The following is a 17,202-nucleotide window of genomic DNA, read 5'->3' on the forward strand; positions in this document are numbered from 1 at the left end:
TTTCGTGACGTTAACCGTTGGATCGCACAACGGATACTTCAAGATATGTGCAGGAGGATGAAAGAAAAGTTTAGAGTGCTTGGAGATCTGTGCGAGGCGCGATCTGGTGGTTGACGTCGCGAAAGAAGAAGGTCACAGACTTATCACAGCTTCACAAGCCTGGCCACTGGGAACCTGGGATCCATCACATTCACGTGCGCCTCAGGTGCACCTCAAGGCGGTTCCGCAGGTTTCCGTGGCCCCGCAGGAATACGCATTCCCCGTGCCACACTACTTCCTACTTCAAATTTCCGCGTGGGACCCACGCCAATCCCACCAATGGCTCTGCACGCTAGCCGGACCCTTTTAGAGGCGCGTCACAGCGTACCAGTCTCCTAAACGGAGTAGGACTCTCCCCGCCCTCTATAAATAGCCCCCCGGACCCTCGGCTTCCCTGGTTTTCCTGCCCCAAAGCTCGCCTTCTCCCAGGAACCCTAGCCCTAATTCTTGCCTCCTCCCCAGCTCCAAAAAATCTTTTGTCCGCGCGTTCTCCCGCTTGATCTCTTACAAATATCGAGTTGGTGCCCAGATCTTCTTTCCGCCTTCGATCTTGCTTCGATTCGACCCTCGGTTTCTTGAGATCTGCAACCCTGCTGTTTCTTGCGGCGGTTTGGGAGCCGATTTGCTGCCTTCTATCTATCTGAACCGAAGGAGGGGGGAGATCGCAGGCGGGCGGCCATGTCTCGGTGCTTCCGGTACCCGCCACCGCCTCCGTATTACGAGGAGGGCCTGATCGAATCGATTAAGGTTTGTTGAGCAGTGATGCCACCGCAGTTGATTTCTTGCATTCTTGCTCGACTCCTTTTTGGGTGATCGGTTCGTTGGATAGGCTCTATTACTGTGTATAAATATCTCGAAAAATAATAATCAAGAAGAACTGTTGAATCTGTATAAAAGCCGTGTAAGATCGTGTATCTATATGTCGAACTAGATGGAAAATAATGTAATTAACTCTAAGATTGGGATTGCCCACGGTTGGTGGCGTTTTTTTTAGTGTTTCAGGTTCTCTGTTAATTATATTAACCTCTCAATTTGGTTTTATAGTGAAGTGATTGATGAGTTTATATGGAGTAAGTTGGGATGGTATTATATGGTTTTCGCGTTTAGTCATGTTTCACCGATTGGCGTGATTGAAGAGGGGCTTCCATGCGGAAAGTCATCTTACTACCCATGTCGTGTTAGTTGATTTGAATGTGTAGATGACTGTAGTTTATGAGATGCATGCTGATGTAGTGTGCCATAGATGTTCCTTGAGGTCCCAAATTTCTCGATTTCATGTTATGAAGAGAGTTCAGATTGCAAAGCAGATTAGTTATAGCAGGTACAATTAGACCAGTTTGACCTCCGGTAACTTTGAAGTAGTGAAAACGCTTGGCATCCTTAATGACATGTTTTAGGTGATGTTTGAACAATAGCCTACCCATTGTTGTGCTTCCTCATTATCTTTTGGAACTTCTTTAGGTAGGGTTGGGGGGGGGGGGGGGTAACACCTCTTTTCTCAGTACAAGATTGTCTCTAGAGATTAACTTTTTTAAACTGCTAATAAGATCAAATAGAGTATGGGTTGATGCAAGCAAGATGAAGAAAGTTACCATTGGATGATCCAAATATAGGTTGTGCTTATTGGCATGGAGGTTAGGGGTGGCAATCGGGTCGGGTCGGACATAAACGGGTCGGGTCAGATGCAGGTCAGTTCAAAAAATCATAAATCTGAACCCGATCTGTTTATTTAAACAGGTCAGAAATTACAACCTGAACCTGTCATGTTTAATAAACAGATAACCCGATCCGACTCGTTTAACCTGTTTAATAAATAGATAATCTGTTTGCCTAACTCGATCCGACCTGTTTGACCCGTTTAACCTGTTTAATAAACTGGTAATCTGTTTGCCCAATCCGACCCGTATAGGTAAATCTCTCCTCCCCTTTTTTCCTCTTAACTATATATTATAATCTTGCTGACGTTTACCATTCCGTGTCTAATAAATATTAAATAATAACATGACTTCTCCCATCCCCATTTGCCTCCTCCCACCCTTCGTCTCCCACCAACCTCTGGCACCCTGCTCCCTCTATGAAGCCTCCCTCGCTCTAGGGATTGAAGCAATAGTGGAAGTCATCGATGAAGAACCAGCGGCAAAAACAACCTGCACGTCCTTCCATGCTCTCTTCTTCCAGCTCCCAACTCTTTCGATGTCTCTCAAACTTCCTTGTCTTTGGCCTTGGTCTGGCTCCTTGTCACTCTCTTCGGCCGGATGCCGAGTCTGCCGACGGGGAGGAGTGAGAAGTGAGAACCCAAGCCCAAGGACGGCGTCGCGGCAAACGGGCAAAGGGCGGAACTCGAAAGAACTAAGAAACAGGAAGCCAGAAGGAAGAACCGAAGTCCGAAGAAGAAGAGGAAGGAAGAATGCCGCTCTCGCTCTGGTCCTCACTCCTCTGTCCTCTAGACGACTAGACCCATGGACGGCTGGACTCTAGTTACTATAGCAGAACGGCGGATGGAGAAGACGTGCTATGCTTATGGTCCTATGGGCTATTCGGCTATGGACGGCAGGAGGATAGTTACAGTCTCACAGAGGCTATGGACGGCAGGAGGACAGTCACAGTCTCATAGAGGCTATGGACGGCAGGAGGACGGTCATAGTCTCACAAAGGCCATGGACTTATGTCGCCTCAAGCTTTACCTTTTCAAACACGCAAATGGGTGTCATTAATATTTAATCAAAACTATTGCAAATAGGGAATTGCGAGAAGACGTGTCAGGTGATGAGACTTGACAGCAATCAATGTCGAGTTTGGGAAGTCCTCAGACATGCTGAGCTGCGTCGTTTTAAAGAATATTTACTCATGTCAAATCGATAAACAGTCTAGTATGATAAGTCACAGACATCTTATCGTTGGCGAGCGTGTTTAGAGCTCCGAGTAGGCAGTAGGAGGGGGCTTTTTTTGGACTTGGGCCGGCTCTAAACAGGTTGAACGGATCAATCTGTTTACGACCCGAACTTGTTTAGACCAAACCCGAACCGGTTTATGGTGGGTCGAACACGAGTCGGGTTGGCGGGTTGGGTCATATTTTGTCACCCCCAATGGAGGTGCTCATAGTTGGATTGTCCATAGTGTGCAAACCTAGAAAATAGTGGTTGACTTATAAGATCAGAACGTTAGGCCAGAGATAGTGCCCCATTGTATGCGTTGTATATAGTTCTAGGTGTCTCATTACCATTTTAACGTGTTTTTAGTTTTGTATATGTTTAATTGGAGTGTGTTCTGGACTCTGATAATCTCCTGACTCATATGCAAGAAATTCTTTCTTAGCAGATATAGTTTTATCTGTGGTATGCTTGAGTCTGCCGGTAAAAATTGAAAAATGGTTTCCATGGGACACATACCAAAGGACAAGAGTATGATACCATATTTTTTGTTTTTTTATCAGTTCTATGCATATTGTATCCGGATATAACTTTTTTTATCAGGCTTCACACAATTTACATCATGCTGTTACATCTTTTGAGTTTCATGTCCATGAAAACAGACGGCATGATATATAGGCTTGATAATGATGCATTAAGATGATAGGATGCATCAAGATGTCCAACTTTATACATTGATGTGCTTGTGATCTGCATTGAGGTGAGAAAAGTATGATGGTGGATGTAGAAGTTGCATGTGGCAACAAATCTTTTGTAATATTTGTTTGACCCAAAATAAGTACTTAATTAGTCGAAGACTATGAAAGAGTTGTGTGTAACATCTGCAGTTCTGTAATGTCTTAAGTGGACTGCTTGCTTGTGGTCAAGCAACTATTTGAAGATATGGAATTTGTCTTAGGGTTTTCCTTGTCATGATATCGAGAAAATTTAAAGAATAGAGTGTTGACCTTCTTTTTAAAGTAAAATCATAGGATAACCATCAAGTCTGTCTGAATAAAGGTTCAAAAACTTGGTTTTGGTTTCAGACAGATGAAATGAGTATCAATTTTGTCAGAGCCGTTTTGATAGTAATATACCCTAAGAACAAAGAGTAAAAACAGGGAACAAAATTAAAACTAATCTAAAATGAGGAAACATAATATAAAAACATATTAGGGACCTTTGGATGAATTTTTTCAGTTGTTTAGCTTTGAAACACCCAAGAACTTTCTGTCCTCAGAAGACAAAACACTCAGAGTCATGTTGAAATCGTTATACATCATCGACAATTTAACCTATGGAATAGGTCTATGAATTGTGAGCAATCGATTCTACATCAGAAATTTTAATTTTTAGTTCTTCCAAATGTTCTACTAACATAAACTCTAGTTTGGTCTAGTTTTGGAACATTTAAAGCAATGAAGAATTGCTATTAATTAGAATGAGCAACCTACAAATGTATTAAATGTGGCTTTATAAGTTATTTTCAGCCACAAGCAAAAGCCCCATTTATAGACTGGGATAGGGCTGAGTTTTGGAAGGAGCTTCAAACCATGTTCTCAACTATTTGAAGTAATACTGTGAGATTCAGGCATAGCCTTTTGCAAAGCATGTTGTCGGTTTTAGTGTACTATTTGTTGGCAACTGTCAGCATGTTTTTAAGAGCAATGTGAAATGTCTCCTTTTTATCATCTTAAAGGCTTTGCATTATATAAATGGGTGTCAATTGTCTGTGTGTGTCCTTGAGAAATTGCAAGTTGCCTGGTGGCAACTTCTCTTAAAGGCAGATTTTCTCAATATATGCTATAGACTGGCCCAAATAAGTGGCTTTCTTAAGAGTGTAACACTTGATTTGCTGCTGGAAGATCCTTTGGTTCTGCAAATTGATACACTTCTTTCTTGCGATTATGTGTTTCTGGACATCACATTGTGTTCATGAGTGTCATGCTATTATTTCTTGAAGTTTTGGAAGATTGTGTTCTCAAAAAATGGATGCTTTCAAGAGCATTCTGTGGTTCCATTATATTACTCCTTGGTTCTGCTTTCCTTTTCCTATTGTCTTCTGGAAATGATTGTTCTGGTGCACTGAAACTCCAGAAAGAAAGGGAAAAGGCCAAGAAGGAGAGGAGGAAAGAAAAGAAAAGGGAGAAGAAAGAGAAGAGGGAGAAAGCTGGTCAAGAGAACACTGAATGCCAAGTACATAACCACAAGAAGAGGAAGCACGAGGGAAAGAGCCGGCTGGATCAGAACGATGGCTACAATGCAAAAGCAACAACTGCTGCTAATTCTGTTGAGCAGTTGGAGAAGAGCGGGCTTACAGAAGAGCATGAGCAGCCATGTTCCGTTCGGAATACCTATGACTCCTCCGAGAGCTCCCAGGACAGCAGTAAGAGGAGAAAGCTTGTGGCCACCAATGTCAGCCAAGCTCGCCATGGTGAGTAGTTGTCTATTATCAATTTTTTCCATTCATATCAGGCTCCATAATTGTTGTGTTCTAGGTGAGCTTGTACCAATCTTATGTAGGTGCTGATATTATTTTTCTCGTGAAGGTTCGATCCTTCGCATCAGGTTACCGCCGGTTAAGCAAAAAGATCCAACACCTGCAAGCATGCCAATTGTGAAACAAAAAGATCCAACACCACCTGCAAGCATGCCAATTGTGAAACAAAAAGATCCAACACCACCTGCAAGCATGCGAATTGTGAAACAGAAAGATCCAGTGCCACGTGCCACCATGCCAACAGTGAAACGGGATCTAAAGCCACCTGCCACTGTTCCAACATTGAATCTAACAGATTTAGCACTTACCAGAACCAGCGAAGAGCCATGCTTCTCGGGCAGGGTTATGGAAACTGCCTTTGAATTGGAAGCAGTGGAAACTCGTGATAGCAAGGCTGCCTTAAAAAGGAATAGCAGGATTCAAAGAATGGAAACGCAGTTCAGAGAACTTATGGCAAACTGGAACCCTCCACCTTTGCAGCTCGAGCATTCAGATATGGGCAACCAAGACTGGTTGTTTGGGTCTCTGTCCTCAAAGAGACGGTCCGGTCCTGATGCCAACAGGTGCAAAGCCAGCACAGAAGGCTTGTTGAGCCATGTAACCGGTGTGCCGTCTTCTCTGCAGCCTCAAGCTTGTTATCTGTCTGAGTTTGGTATGTATCAACTTCCATATGTGATTCCATATTGAACTTGTGGTTGAGAAACGAGCTTGTTGATCTAAAGCCATCCGCCACCATGCCAACATTGAACCAAATAGATTTATAGTTTACCACCAGCAGCAAGGAGCCATGCTTCTCGGGCATGGTTATGGAAACTGCCCCTGAATTGGAAACATCAGAAACTCCTTATGAAAGGAATAGCAGGATTCATGAAATGAGAAGGCAATTCATAGAATTTATAGCAAACTGGAACCCTCCATCTTTGCTGCTCGAGCATTCAGATATTGGTAACCAAGACTGGTTGTTCGGGTCTTCAAAGTGATGCTCCAGTCCTTATGCCAAGAGGTGCAAAGCCAGCACGGAAGGCTTGTGGAGTCATGGAAGCGGTGTGCCATCTTCTCTTGGCCTCAATTTTGTCATCTGCCTGGGTTTGTATATTGTATCATCTACTTTCCGTGATTCCATGTTGTAGTTGAGAAACATGCTTGCTGTATGAGAGCATTTTATATAAATACAAGAGGTGAGGCTGGGAAAGGAAGCAATTTTTCTTCCGCATTTTTTTTTTCCAATGGTGCAGTTGAGAGCAATTTGTATTTAGGGTTTAAGTTGGGCAGCATATGAATAATATCTAATTCGTGCGATAGCTCATTCTTTTCCAGGGTCCTCCGATACACCAGTTTTCTTTTAACCTGACTGATGTTGCTTTCGTGAGAACCGACCTTTCATGTTTACCTGTGGTTACAATTATTTTTGGGTAAAATACTTGTTGATATTTGGTTATGAAATTGTTCGTCAGAGAGGTGGTTAAATGAAAAATAGCTGTGTACATCAGTTTTGTGGCGTTGTGGAGTGTTAAGGCTGCTTGGGGATGGCAAGGCAAGTAATTGCATGGAGGGGAAATTATGCAGAGAGGGGGAGGCAGGGAGAATATCTTTTTGGCCTTTTCTGGCTGCCTTAATAATTTGAAGGGGAAAAGGGATGGGAAGGATTTCTCGATGTACTAATAATTCTGATATGACACCACTCATTTGATCATGGTTCCCTTGAAGTGGTTTCTCTCCGAACTTGTATCATCAGTTCAGGAGAGGCCATGCGTCCGAACTTGTAGAAGATAAGATCAGGCCTGAAATATCAATGAATTTCCAGGTAGCAGCCTGATCGGGCCAAGAGACATCTGTAAGGTAAAATTAGTATTGGTTTACTTCTCAGTTCAGTTATCAACTGGATTAGAATGCACTTCATTAAGGATCGCTACATTCGTTGGAAAGACTTTGAGAAGTCGAAAAGAAAGATAATTTCTTTAACTTCAACCGATCCTTATCCAAAGCATCCAGCAGAAGCCCCCACTAATAAACTGTCTAAGCAGGAGGTGCTACGAAGCAAATGTCATCAAGAGTCTGCAATCGAAACCTTACGTTGCGTGATGTGGAGAATACATTTGCACACGAGATTGCTCACATTGCCATGATTCATACTGCGCTGCATTTAAGACTAGAAATCAGGCATTTGAAATATGCCTAATTTTATTTTAAAATCATAAAGAAGTGCATAGGCTTGAAGGAAAGAACCAATTCAGGCATAAATAACAAAACTAACCATGAGTCGCGTTTGACATCATGGTAAGAGGTATTCATGGATATTGGTCTCTTTGCCCTGCTGATGTTTCTCCTATTATCATGTTGTTATCTTCTTTGGAAGCTTGTGTAAACCTAAGCAGCACAATGCAAAGTTTGCAGCTGGCCTTAATACTGCACAAACATGCCCAAAAGCATGCAAAGTGAACAGAAGAAAACAATTGTCATAGCCGTCTGAGAAGAAGCTAATCAAAGCTTGAAGAGCGACTCCATCTTCCTCGTAGGTACTCCTCCAAGTGAGCAAGTTGGCTCTGTTCGAAGCTAGCGACCGATGCATTATCTTCCACATCAAGTAATGCAAGGCCTAAATGTGTCTCGATGCTTGAAGCTGGATAGGTTTCCTCATCCTGACAATCCAACTCGTTGAGTGTAGTATCGATGTGGCAGTTCATCCAAGCCTCAATATCTTCTACACCTTGGAGAAGGTTCAGTATCTGTAATGCAAAAGGACTCAAACATGTATCTGGCATTGTATAATGTAAACAGAGAACCCTTCTAGTATGCATGAATTACTTGGCTCATTCGAGGTCGGAGACTAGCGGCCCTTCTAATGCAAAGAGATGCAGCTAAAATTATTGTTCTCATTTGAACCTCATCAAGCTTCGCATCAAGATTGGGATCCACTAAGTTCATAACATCCCCTCTCTCTAGTATTGGTGTTGCCTGCTCAGAAAGTATCATCCAATCAAAAAAGTTTTCTTAAATTTGGTTAGTTCAGATTCAGATATTTTGGTACAAACAAGTGCTTGAAATCATAGATCAGTCCATGTCTACCTGTTTGGGTTGAATAATTAGCTTCATCAAATTTTATGTGCCTCATTACTACTGAAGGCTGAACTTCTGCCAAAGCAAGCTTTCTTTGTGTGTGTGTGTGTGTGTGTGTGTTTGTGTGTAGTAAAATTCCTCAAAGTCAAAATTAGGGTTCTGAGCAATAACACAAAAAAATATGGCAAGACGAGGGAAATCCATGATTATCTTTTGGCATCTCTCAAGAACAGAACATGGAACTTTTGTGAAGTAGTAAAATTCTGCAACAGATAAGGGCCTTACCCACATGACCAGACTTTCTTGGCCTTTGGGATTGCCATCGTTGATTGGTTTTCTTCCTGATAGCAGTTCAAGTAGAACAACTCCAAAGGCATAGACATCAATCTTTTCACTAATCTTCCCATACATAAAGTACTCAGGAGCAAGGTACCTGTGGAGGCGATCCAATTATTAAGAATCTTCATTTACAGAGGATCACATCAAATCACTGCAAATTGGGCACAGTTTGATGGAAAAGAAGTATACCCAAAAGTTCCAACAACATCACCATGTGTTACGTAGGCTGAAGTTGTTGGTGCCCATGTAGCTAAGCCAAAATCAGATAACTGTCGTAGAAAGAGAGAGAGAGAGAGAGAGAGAGAGAGAGAGAGAGAGAGAGAGACCAGATTTCTTCAAATCTAGTCGAAAATTTTCAAATGCCTATGCTAATTGAGTTTGGAATATTACCTGAGGCTCAAATTCATCATTGAGAAGAATGTTTGAGGACTTGACATCTCTATGAATTACTGGTTGAGAACAGCCACTGTGAAGGTAGCCTAGGGCCTCAGCAACCCCCATTGCCACCTTAAATCTCATGTCCCATGGTAGTGGTGCCTCGACTCCTTTACCTGTCTTTCATCAGTTGGAAGCAATGCCATAAAATGATCTATTTGGGCTAGCTTGATAATGATACAAAAAAATCGAATACGCAAAATAATCTAAAACATCAGAAAATTAAATGATAAAATGAAAAGCATGAGGACCACACTAATAGGCATGCTGCAGATCTTAGTAAATTTTGAATCAACCTGGATGAAGATTGACAAATTTTGTAACGATAAAAACACTGGTACGCATTAATCAAAAATTTGTAAATTGAGGTGAATTAATTTTTTTGATGGCGATACCGTAGAGGTTTTCCTCTAAACTTCCTTTAGAGAAGTAGCTGTACACAGAAATAAGGTGGTTGTTCTCCACACAAATGCCCATCAATGGCACTATGCGCTTGTGCCGTAATTTAGTGATGATGTCAACTTCCAAAAGGAAGTCTCTCGATGCATCTGCAGAAAATTTTGATAATTTGATAGCCACTTGCTGACCATCAGGAAGGCAACCTTTGTAAACTTGGCTACTCCCTCCTTTTCCGATCAAATTCTCTGTTCAAAATTGAAATCATGGTGAAGTCAGGACCTCCTTCAGAATGTTTGATAGAAGCGTGATATGAGCATCTTTGAAAGAGATCTTGCATTGAAGGAGAACCTGAAGAGAACTGATCAGTTGAATTCTGAAGTTCCTCGTATCGAAACCATTGGCAACCAGAGGTATTTGCTCCTAAGATTACTTTCAATTCCTTAATTAGTTCCATATGAGGTTGAGTAGATGGCAAAGTTCTGTGTGGTAGGTTCATAACCCACCGGACTACTGACATTTTCCGGTCTTCATCATCCTTTGGTGCTTCTGTGTTTGCTGAAACTGCTCTTTGTAGTAGAGGCCAACCAAGCCTCTTTTCTGGCAACCTTCTCACTAGAACTGAAATTGAGTTTGGTCTAACCTCTGCCATCTTCACATTAACCAGAAGGCCCTGATCTTTTGAACCCTCTTCCTTAAGTCCACCTCTATATCCAACTTTGGAGATCCTAAGGGTAGCTGTGTCAAGCTTAACCTTCGAACTTGGGACAATAACTTTGGGATCTAAACCAACACTCGGATGCAGCACACTACGGAGAGTCACCTTCGGTTCTCCTCCTAATGCGAAAAACCAAAACCCAAGGATTGGAATAAAAACATAGGCATCAAGCTAAAGTCAAGAGGCTAAGAAATCAGACCTGAAGGTGGTTTGGTAGCTTCCCTTTCAAATATCACCTTTCCATCGTGAACTGCAATTAAAGCAGTGCTTGAAGGGAGTTTCTTGGCACAATATTTGGCGACAGAAGCTGAACCCCTGAGGAACAATCATGGTCAGATTAGCAAGAGCATCTGCCATTCCCCCAAATGTAAATAGGAGTTGCACCTACCCAGATGAATAGTTCTTGTTGACTCCAATCACCACTGTCACGGCAGAACAGAGTTTGGCCTCCTTCACTAGGACTTCACGAATAGAATTTCCTGGAGAGATCCGGCCCACAAGAACTACCTACAAGCCATGAATTATTGGAGCATTAAACCAAGTTATCATCAATTACTCAACTGGTTTTGCTCAAGGATGACTCACTTTCTTCAGCTTACACAAGTCTTCATATATTGCCAAGTGGTCATCTAAGACTTCGATCAGAGAAATGGTGGAGCTGTTGCGGGGTTCTGAAAGGAGAATCGAACATTAGCAAACTAGATAAAGCTATGAAATATGGAATCATGTTACAACCTGAATCGCGACAGACATGAACTGCCACGACACGATCGCCCTGCTTGGCAACTTTGCTGAGGGCCCAATTGAGCAGATCTCTGCCATTGGCATCCAGCGAGAGTCCCACCAATACACAACTGCCCTCGCCCTTCTCTTCATCAGATGCTACCTTATCGACAATCATCTTCAGTTTCTAGTATTTAAGCCTCAATGGATTCAAATCCTTCTAGAATTTGGAAGTTGCAGACACGCTCCTCTTACTTCAAAGCTCTGTGAATTTAAAACAAAGCATTAGCATTTTTTTTTTTTGAAAGAAAGAAAGAATCAATAGGAGTAAAAATAGCCCCGAGTTAAATATTAAAGCAAGACATTCGAACGCTTTACCTCATTGAGTTTAAGAAAATAATAGAAAAAGTTTAAGCTTTGCAAGTAAAAGACCAGAACCTCAGCGTATCAACAGAGCAAAATCCGCAGAACCCGTACGAGTAGAAGAACTGAAAAGCCTCATATATCCAACGAAAAAGTGCAGGTAAAACACAAGCCTATTAGCTGAAACTTAACCCTACCTAAATTTTGCTCCTTTGTCACAGTCCAGCGGGTTCTTTAAAAATGGAATGGCCGCCGGAGATATCATCAGCCCCCTACTCCAACTATAATCACATTCAGATCCCTTCCGTTGAGTCACCGAAAAACCATGTCAAGGTGGCTCTTTGATGACAGCGGAGCTTAGTTAAGCCGCAGTTTTCTACTACCAGAAGGAGAAGGAGCTCGAGAGAGGGAGTTTGGAAGAGAGAAGAAGACCAGATTGTGAAGAAACCCACACACGGATAGAGAGAAAGAGAGAGTCCGGGAGTGGACAAGCACCAGGGTCCAAAATACAGGGGAGATAGAGGGAGGAGGAAGTGGGAGGGGAGGGGCGAGAGCCCTCATTCGATGCCTGCGGTTTATAATACCCGCCCCTTTTTCGCGGGAAACCACCGATAACCGGTCACCCGATCGCGATCCACACCGCTGTTAAGGATTCGGATACCGGCTACAGCGGGTTGCAGTCCAACGGTAAAATTTTATTCTACTAAAACCTGTAAATGGTTGGCCGTTTAGAACCAGAGTCGTTGAACGATATAATGGTAGGTAAATTTTCCATTTCGATCTCGCTGTGGGGTTGTGGACATTGATCGTTTCCTTCATGGGAGGGAAATTTGGACTCACTACTAATAAGATGACGACCCATGCTAAATAATCCCGGTTGGGTTCGGGTCGAAATAATTCGATCAGATGCCGGATGCATGTTGAAATTATTTAACATTGATAATTTTATTTTTAATTCTTTAAGTCGAATGGCTTTGAAATGTTTAAGGAGGTGTTACGATCTCACTCGTCAGATTGTTCCCCCCTCCTCTGCTCAATGGCAGTGAGTTGATTGACCGAGGCCTTCCCTTACGACGAATGATCCTGGACCAAAGATGAAATATAATTTATATGCCTGTTGTTTGTAGTGGTGGATGGATGATTTTGACTTAAAACTATCAATGTGTTGCTGGTAAAAAGATGGATCCCTAAAAGTTCTGAAATATTGTAAGGAATCATCTTTATCATAAGTTCCTCAGTCACAATTGTTTGAAGTAGCAAAAAGATCTTTAAAAAATTGCAAATTCATGTGAAGCGACACTAAAGCATGAATGCAGCATCATAAATTTGTATAATCAAGATGGATTGCAGCATATTCTTGAAGAAAACCATTAAATTATCATGATGTCTAGAAAAATACGTGCGAAACACACTAAATTTAGGACTATAGAGAGAAGTAAATAAGATATGGTTCTTCGCATCAAAGGATACCACCTCAATTAAGGATAAATTGTTAATGCCATTAACAAATCTAGCTGCTTGAATTGGGAGGGAAGTACGAACACCATTCTCTTTTCTTTTCTTTTTTTTTAAGTATAAAAGGCTCGGTCCTTTAGATAACCAAATTTTCAAGTGATTCTTTTACCTTTTTTTATATAGTTTCAAGTTTCGATCCACTTTGAATTTTCCATCTTTATATGTCCAAGTACTGAAACACCACAGCAGAAGGCTGTGATTTACATCCTTGCATTCAAATCTACGCATAAATTTGCAAACTTTCTGCAATTTTCACACCCACCCGGCATCATTGCAGAATTTCATGCCCAACCTCTATTGGAATCATTAATTTTTTTTATAAAAAAAGGCATGTTTGAATCTTAAAATGACAACTTGGTAACCTGTGCTCGGGGCAAGCCTAGTAATTTACCAACCTAGGTGGAAGATGGTCGGTGTAATCACCTCGCAATATTCAGGTCACAGGAGCATTTGATTTTGAAGCGCATTCTCTCACTAGCAGTCAAAAATATAGGACAATAACATAGCTACGACATTTAGCGACTATGCATTTAAAGCGACTTCTTTTGGTAGATCAAACGAAGACGAAAAGTTAATACGTCACCAGGCATGAGCCATTACACTCCGTACACATTTACCATCCCTGGAGCTTAGAGACCACTTTTGCCATCATTTTTGTGCCAGCACAGGTGTTTACCAGCCATATCTGTTCCCTTGACTAAACTGAAAATTACCCAGCCAGAAAGGTTTCATGGTTGCATTACATCTTTCAATGCAAAAGATTATGGCTTGAAGGTGATTCTAATATTGATTGGATTAGTGCAAAGTCTCCTTCTAGGCCATCTTCTTCTTGACATCCTTCATTTTTCCGTGGCTTTAAAATTTTTCGCTGCAATTCCTACTTTCAGAAAAGCTAATTACCCTTTGGACCGGTTAGCCAATAGAGATTCTGTAGCTTTAAGGTGTTTATTTATTCCTTCTAAAAAAAAAAAAAAAAGTATGAGGATCCGTATGAATGTGTATTTAGTTCTACATCGGTTATTCACTGTATATATCTTAAATACTTATATAGAATCAAAAAATTCAAATAATATCTCCTTTTTAGCTATTTTGGGTGAAGTATTAAGTTGTTACTGGAGTCGTCGTAGCCAGTAAGTAGGCTATTCGGTGCGGGGACGGGTTCTGATGTCCGTTCTGTCAGCTTTTTTTAGTTAACCGCATTGCATGGACTAATTGCTGTTAGAGTCGGCGTAAACGACGAAGCTGACCAAGATTACCACCTGCAACGTGGCTGCGACACTTTCCACTGTGGTTTCACCCGTGGCTTCACGTACAATTTTGGCTGGTAACTCACGTTCCATTGCTCAACAGGAGACAGCCATTGCTCAAAATATCTCAACATAGCTTTTGTTAGTAACTCACTGGTCAGCCCATTCAAAACCCACCAGTCATTCACTGGTAGTTCAAAATTATCGGTGCATTCATTTGATATTATTACTTTTTCTACTTTTTTGGGTCATTCACGGCCGATATATCCCTGTCCCGTCTGCTAGTTAAGGAAAAATTATTAGGTGGACATAGAAGAAAATCATCTTAGACCTTGTTGCTATTACACATAAAAAAGAAGAAAGAGAAGGAAAAATAGACTGAATTTATCCTTGGTCCAACCTGGTTCGCCTAATAATTTCTCACTAGTAAATGGACAGGCTTCATTAACCTTGGACCAGCTAGCTACCTGGCAGCGGTCCATGATCTTTAACATGCATGAGTAAAAGATCACTGCAAAGCTATTTGATTGTGTTAAGTTTTATATACATTTTCGGTCCCTTTCCTAATAACTTAAATTTTTGGGATAAATCGATTAGTTATTTGCTAGAGGTCATGAGTTCGAGAGTCTCCTCCTTGCTAATTATTTGTTTAATTTATCATGATTGCTTGGTTAGCATATTGTATTCAGTTGTTGTCTCTATACATTGTTGACCCGTTTTCTAATAATTTAAGCTTTTCGGGTAAGTTGATCAGTTAACAACAGATTGAGTGGAGACGATGACAAGAATTCTCAAACCAATTTACCCCAACGATGTTCATTGTTATATCATCATTCATCAATTTTTTGTTGCTTACATCGGTAAAGCACCTGCTACATGCCATGTGGAAGATTAGGTTTAAGTGGCTATATTTTGGGTGCACAGGATACAATTTTTGTCACCCTAACCTTGAAGTCCGGTACTAAGTTGCTTTCCCAACCATAAACTAAATGGGAGCAGTTAAAATAACAATAGCTTTCAAGTCCACTGAAGTGCTCTCCCATGAATTGGATTGAGAAAACCTCCTAAACTTGAGAGGTTTGGAAAGGAACGCTTCTTTGAACTGACAACAGCTAGAGGAAGGGCTCTTTTAGTTACTTAACATCACGCGCATGACTTTTCTCCTTTCAATATAGTTTGCTTGATCTAAGGATCATGCCTATGATGACATCATGACTAATTTATTATAGTAGCTAGCCGTTAGCTCCAATGTGCCGTGAGACCCGGGAAATCGCCATCAGTGTCATGTTCCATTTTGGTTGTTGGACCAAAAGACGTGTGTTTTGGCCGGACAACGGCCGGAATATGACTAATCCATTCCAACAGATTGGATTGAGAAGTTGATCTCCCTCATCACCTGCCTATTAACTATTTTATTCTAAAAGACAGTTTGAGGTTTGGTTGCTAGTGGATTAATTAAGGCAAATTGTAGGCTTTGATTGGACTAATTAAGAATCTCGCATTATTACTAAAAATCATATCAAAGAATTGCAATGCTTAACCGTTTAACATGTTTAATTTGATTCAAACTGTTGTAAGTCAAATTCGGTTGATATTTAATAAAATGATTGGCTTTGGGTCTAGATTTTTAACATATTTACTAAATAGATCAGGTTCAAACTAACAAATTTTTGATCTATCATGCATTTGATTTAGCTCGTGCATAGTCCGATCCAATCTGGCTGCCACCGTTAACCATATCCGAGATGCCAGAAGGTCCCAAAGTATGGTTAGGAGATAGTTTTGCATCTTTAACTACTTGCTAGTGTTTGTTGCGGAAATGATAGTGCAGCGAGCACCAGATATTACTTAGGCTTTCTTTAGAGTGAATACTCTCCAAGCATGGGAAAGAATGAAGTGGTTCTTCTCACCTCACCTGAGAGATACGTTTTGCCAACTCCTGCCAAAAGTCCGGTGACGCGGGCGATGTGCTGCTTTATGATCACTAAAAAGGTGGGGTTGGCTTAGTGAATGTTGGGTGTACGGTTTCGGCCCTTGGGCCATTCTCTTTGGTTGCGATGCCAAGTTGGTGGGGGACGGACAACCTCAGGTTTAGGTCAGCTTTAAATCAAGCCTACGTGCGCGTTACCAAAGCACATGTTACATTTAATTTCTTTGTGTAATTTGAAGCCAAGGACAGCTTTTTAGAAAATTAAACATCAGGTTCTTGTAAACATCAGGTTCTTGCATATTTGACACGCATATGACCCATGATGCACTAGAAGAGCTCAGGTATCTAATGACGCTCATTAAGGAATAGTTGCTGATGGGAGGCAAAATGGATCGTCATACTCCAGCGCGGAGCCATCCAATTCCGGCCGAGCAGACCTCAGAGCCGAGCAGGTCAGATCTCGGTCCCGCTAAGAGCCCGGCCGACCTCGGATCCTGCCGAAGGCCGAGCCGACCTCGGCCAGAGACAAGGCCGACCTCGAACCTCACCGAAGGCCGAGCCAACCTCAGTTCGAGGCTGAGTTGACCTCGGCCCTGTCAATCTTAATCCCATCGAAGATCCCGCAGATCCTCGGAATCCATATTCAAACAAATCTGGAAAGGTATCTCCCGAATCCTCCGCCTGCGGGATTGATCTCTGTCATTCACACTGTCTCCAGCTAATGGCCAGTTGATCACAGCTCGGCCCGAGATTTTAGATAATGGCTAATGGCCGGCTCGAGATTTTAGGTAACGGCCGAGACACTCATCCTATAAAAAGGGGATAGGGAAAAGCCCTCGGTAAGCCATAAGAGGCCATTGAAAGTACTCGTAAACCTTTCTTAAAAATTATGGATTAGCACTAACTTAGCCATTGGAGGGCCTTCGTCGGAATTCCCGGCCAAAGCTTTGTGCAGGTACACCAGTGCTTAGGAGGTCAGCTTCCTTTCTCAGTCCCGGCCAGCAGCTTCTCAGATTCCTCCGACGTGGTCA

The 17,202-nt window shown here is 41.8% G+C and overlaps 2 protein-coding genes across 5 annotated transcripts; one reads left to right on the top strand and one right to left on the bottom strand.

The window, feature by feature from the left end:
• The first annotated feature begins 434 nt into the window (after positions 1-434).
• LOC103714634 (DNA ligase-like protein) lies at positions 435-6,762 on the top strand. Of its 2 annotated transcripts, XM_008801959.5 has the most exons (3): positions 435-786; positions 5,046-5,382; positions 5,498-6,762. In XM_008801959.5, exons 1-3 carry the CDS (start codon positions 718-720, stop codon positions 6,133-6,135), a joined length of 1,044 nt encoding a protein of 347 aa, XP_008800181.4. In that variant the 5' UTR covers positions 435-717; the 3' UTR covers positions 6,136-6,762. The 2 variants fall into 2 exon arrangements, with proteins under 2 accessions (XP_008800181.4, XP_008800179.4); XM_008801957.5 differs by lacking the exon at positions 435-786 and having other exon boundaries at positions 1,515-5,382.
• Positions 6,763-7,590: 828 nt separating this feature from the next.
• Positions 7,591-12,045, bottom strand: LOC103714632 (protein kinase STUNTED-like). Of its 3 annotated transcripts, none has more exons than XM_008801953.6 (12): positions 11,677-12,045; positions 11,129-11,380; positions 10,979-11,064; positions 10,782-10,900; positions 10,593-10,708; positions 10,027-10,512; positions 9,675-9,923; positions 9,235-9,395; positions 9,034-9,113; positions 8,791-8,938; positions 8,254-8,403; positions 7,591-8,174 (listed from the first exon to the last, which is right to left on the bottom strand). In XM_008801953.6, exons 2-12 carry the CDS (start codon positions 11,292-11,294, stop codon positions 7,926-7,928), a joined length of 2,010 nt encoding a protein of 669 aa, XP_008800175.4. In that variant the 5' UTR covers positions 11,295-11,380; positions 11,677-12,045; the 3' UTR covers positions 7,591-7,925. The 3 variants fall into 3 exon arrangements, with proteins under 3 accessions (XP_008800175.4, XP_088580123.2, XP_017700118.4); XM_088723997.2 differs by having other exon boundaries at positions 11,555-12,028; XM_017844629.5 differs by lacking the exon at positions 8,254-8,403 and having other exon boundaries at positions 11,677-12,028.
• Positions 12,046-17,202: the final 5,157 nt, after the last annotated feature.

This window comes from Phoenix dactylifera, chromosome 6 (genome assembly GCF_051530095.1).
Source record: "Phoenix dactylifera cultivar Ajwa chromosome 6, Ajwa_hap1_PhDact_Kaust_v1.1, whole genome shotgun sequence".
Classification (NCBI taxonomy): Eukaryota; Viridiplantae; Streptophyta; class Magnoliopsida; order Arecales; family Arecaceae; genus Phoenix; species Phoenix dactylifera.

What these genes read in the sequence shown, in the direction of transcription:
- LOC103714632 (XM_008801953.6), bottom strand. Translation starts at nt 11,294, where the DNA reads ATGATTGTCGATAAGGTAGCATCTGATGAAGAGAAGGGCGAGGGCAGT. An exon ending in TTTAGAGGAAAACCTCTACG is followed by an intron (nt 9,396 to 9,674) that starts GTATCGCCATCA and finishes GATGAAAGACAG; the next exon opens with GTAAAGGAGTCGAGGCACCA. An exon ending in GATGTTGTTGGAACTTTTGG is followed by an intron (nt 8,939 to 9,033) that starts GTATACTTCTTT and finishes TCGCCTCCACAG; the next exon opens with GTACCTTGCTCCTGAGTACT.
- LOC103714634 (XM_008801957.5), top strand. Translation starts at nt 4,884, where the DNA reads ATGAGTGTCATGCTATTATTTCTTGAAGTTTTGGAAGATTGTGTTCTC. An exon ending in TGTCAGCCAAGCTCGCCATG is followed by an intron (nt 5,383 to 5,497) that starts GTGAGTAGTTGT and finishes TTTCTCGTGAAG; the next exon opens with GTTCGATCCTTCGCATCAGG.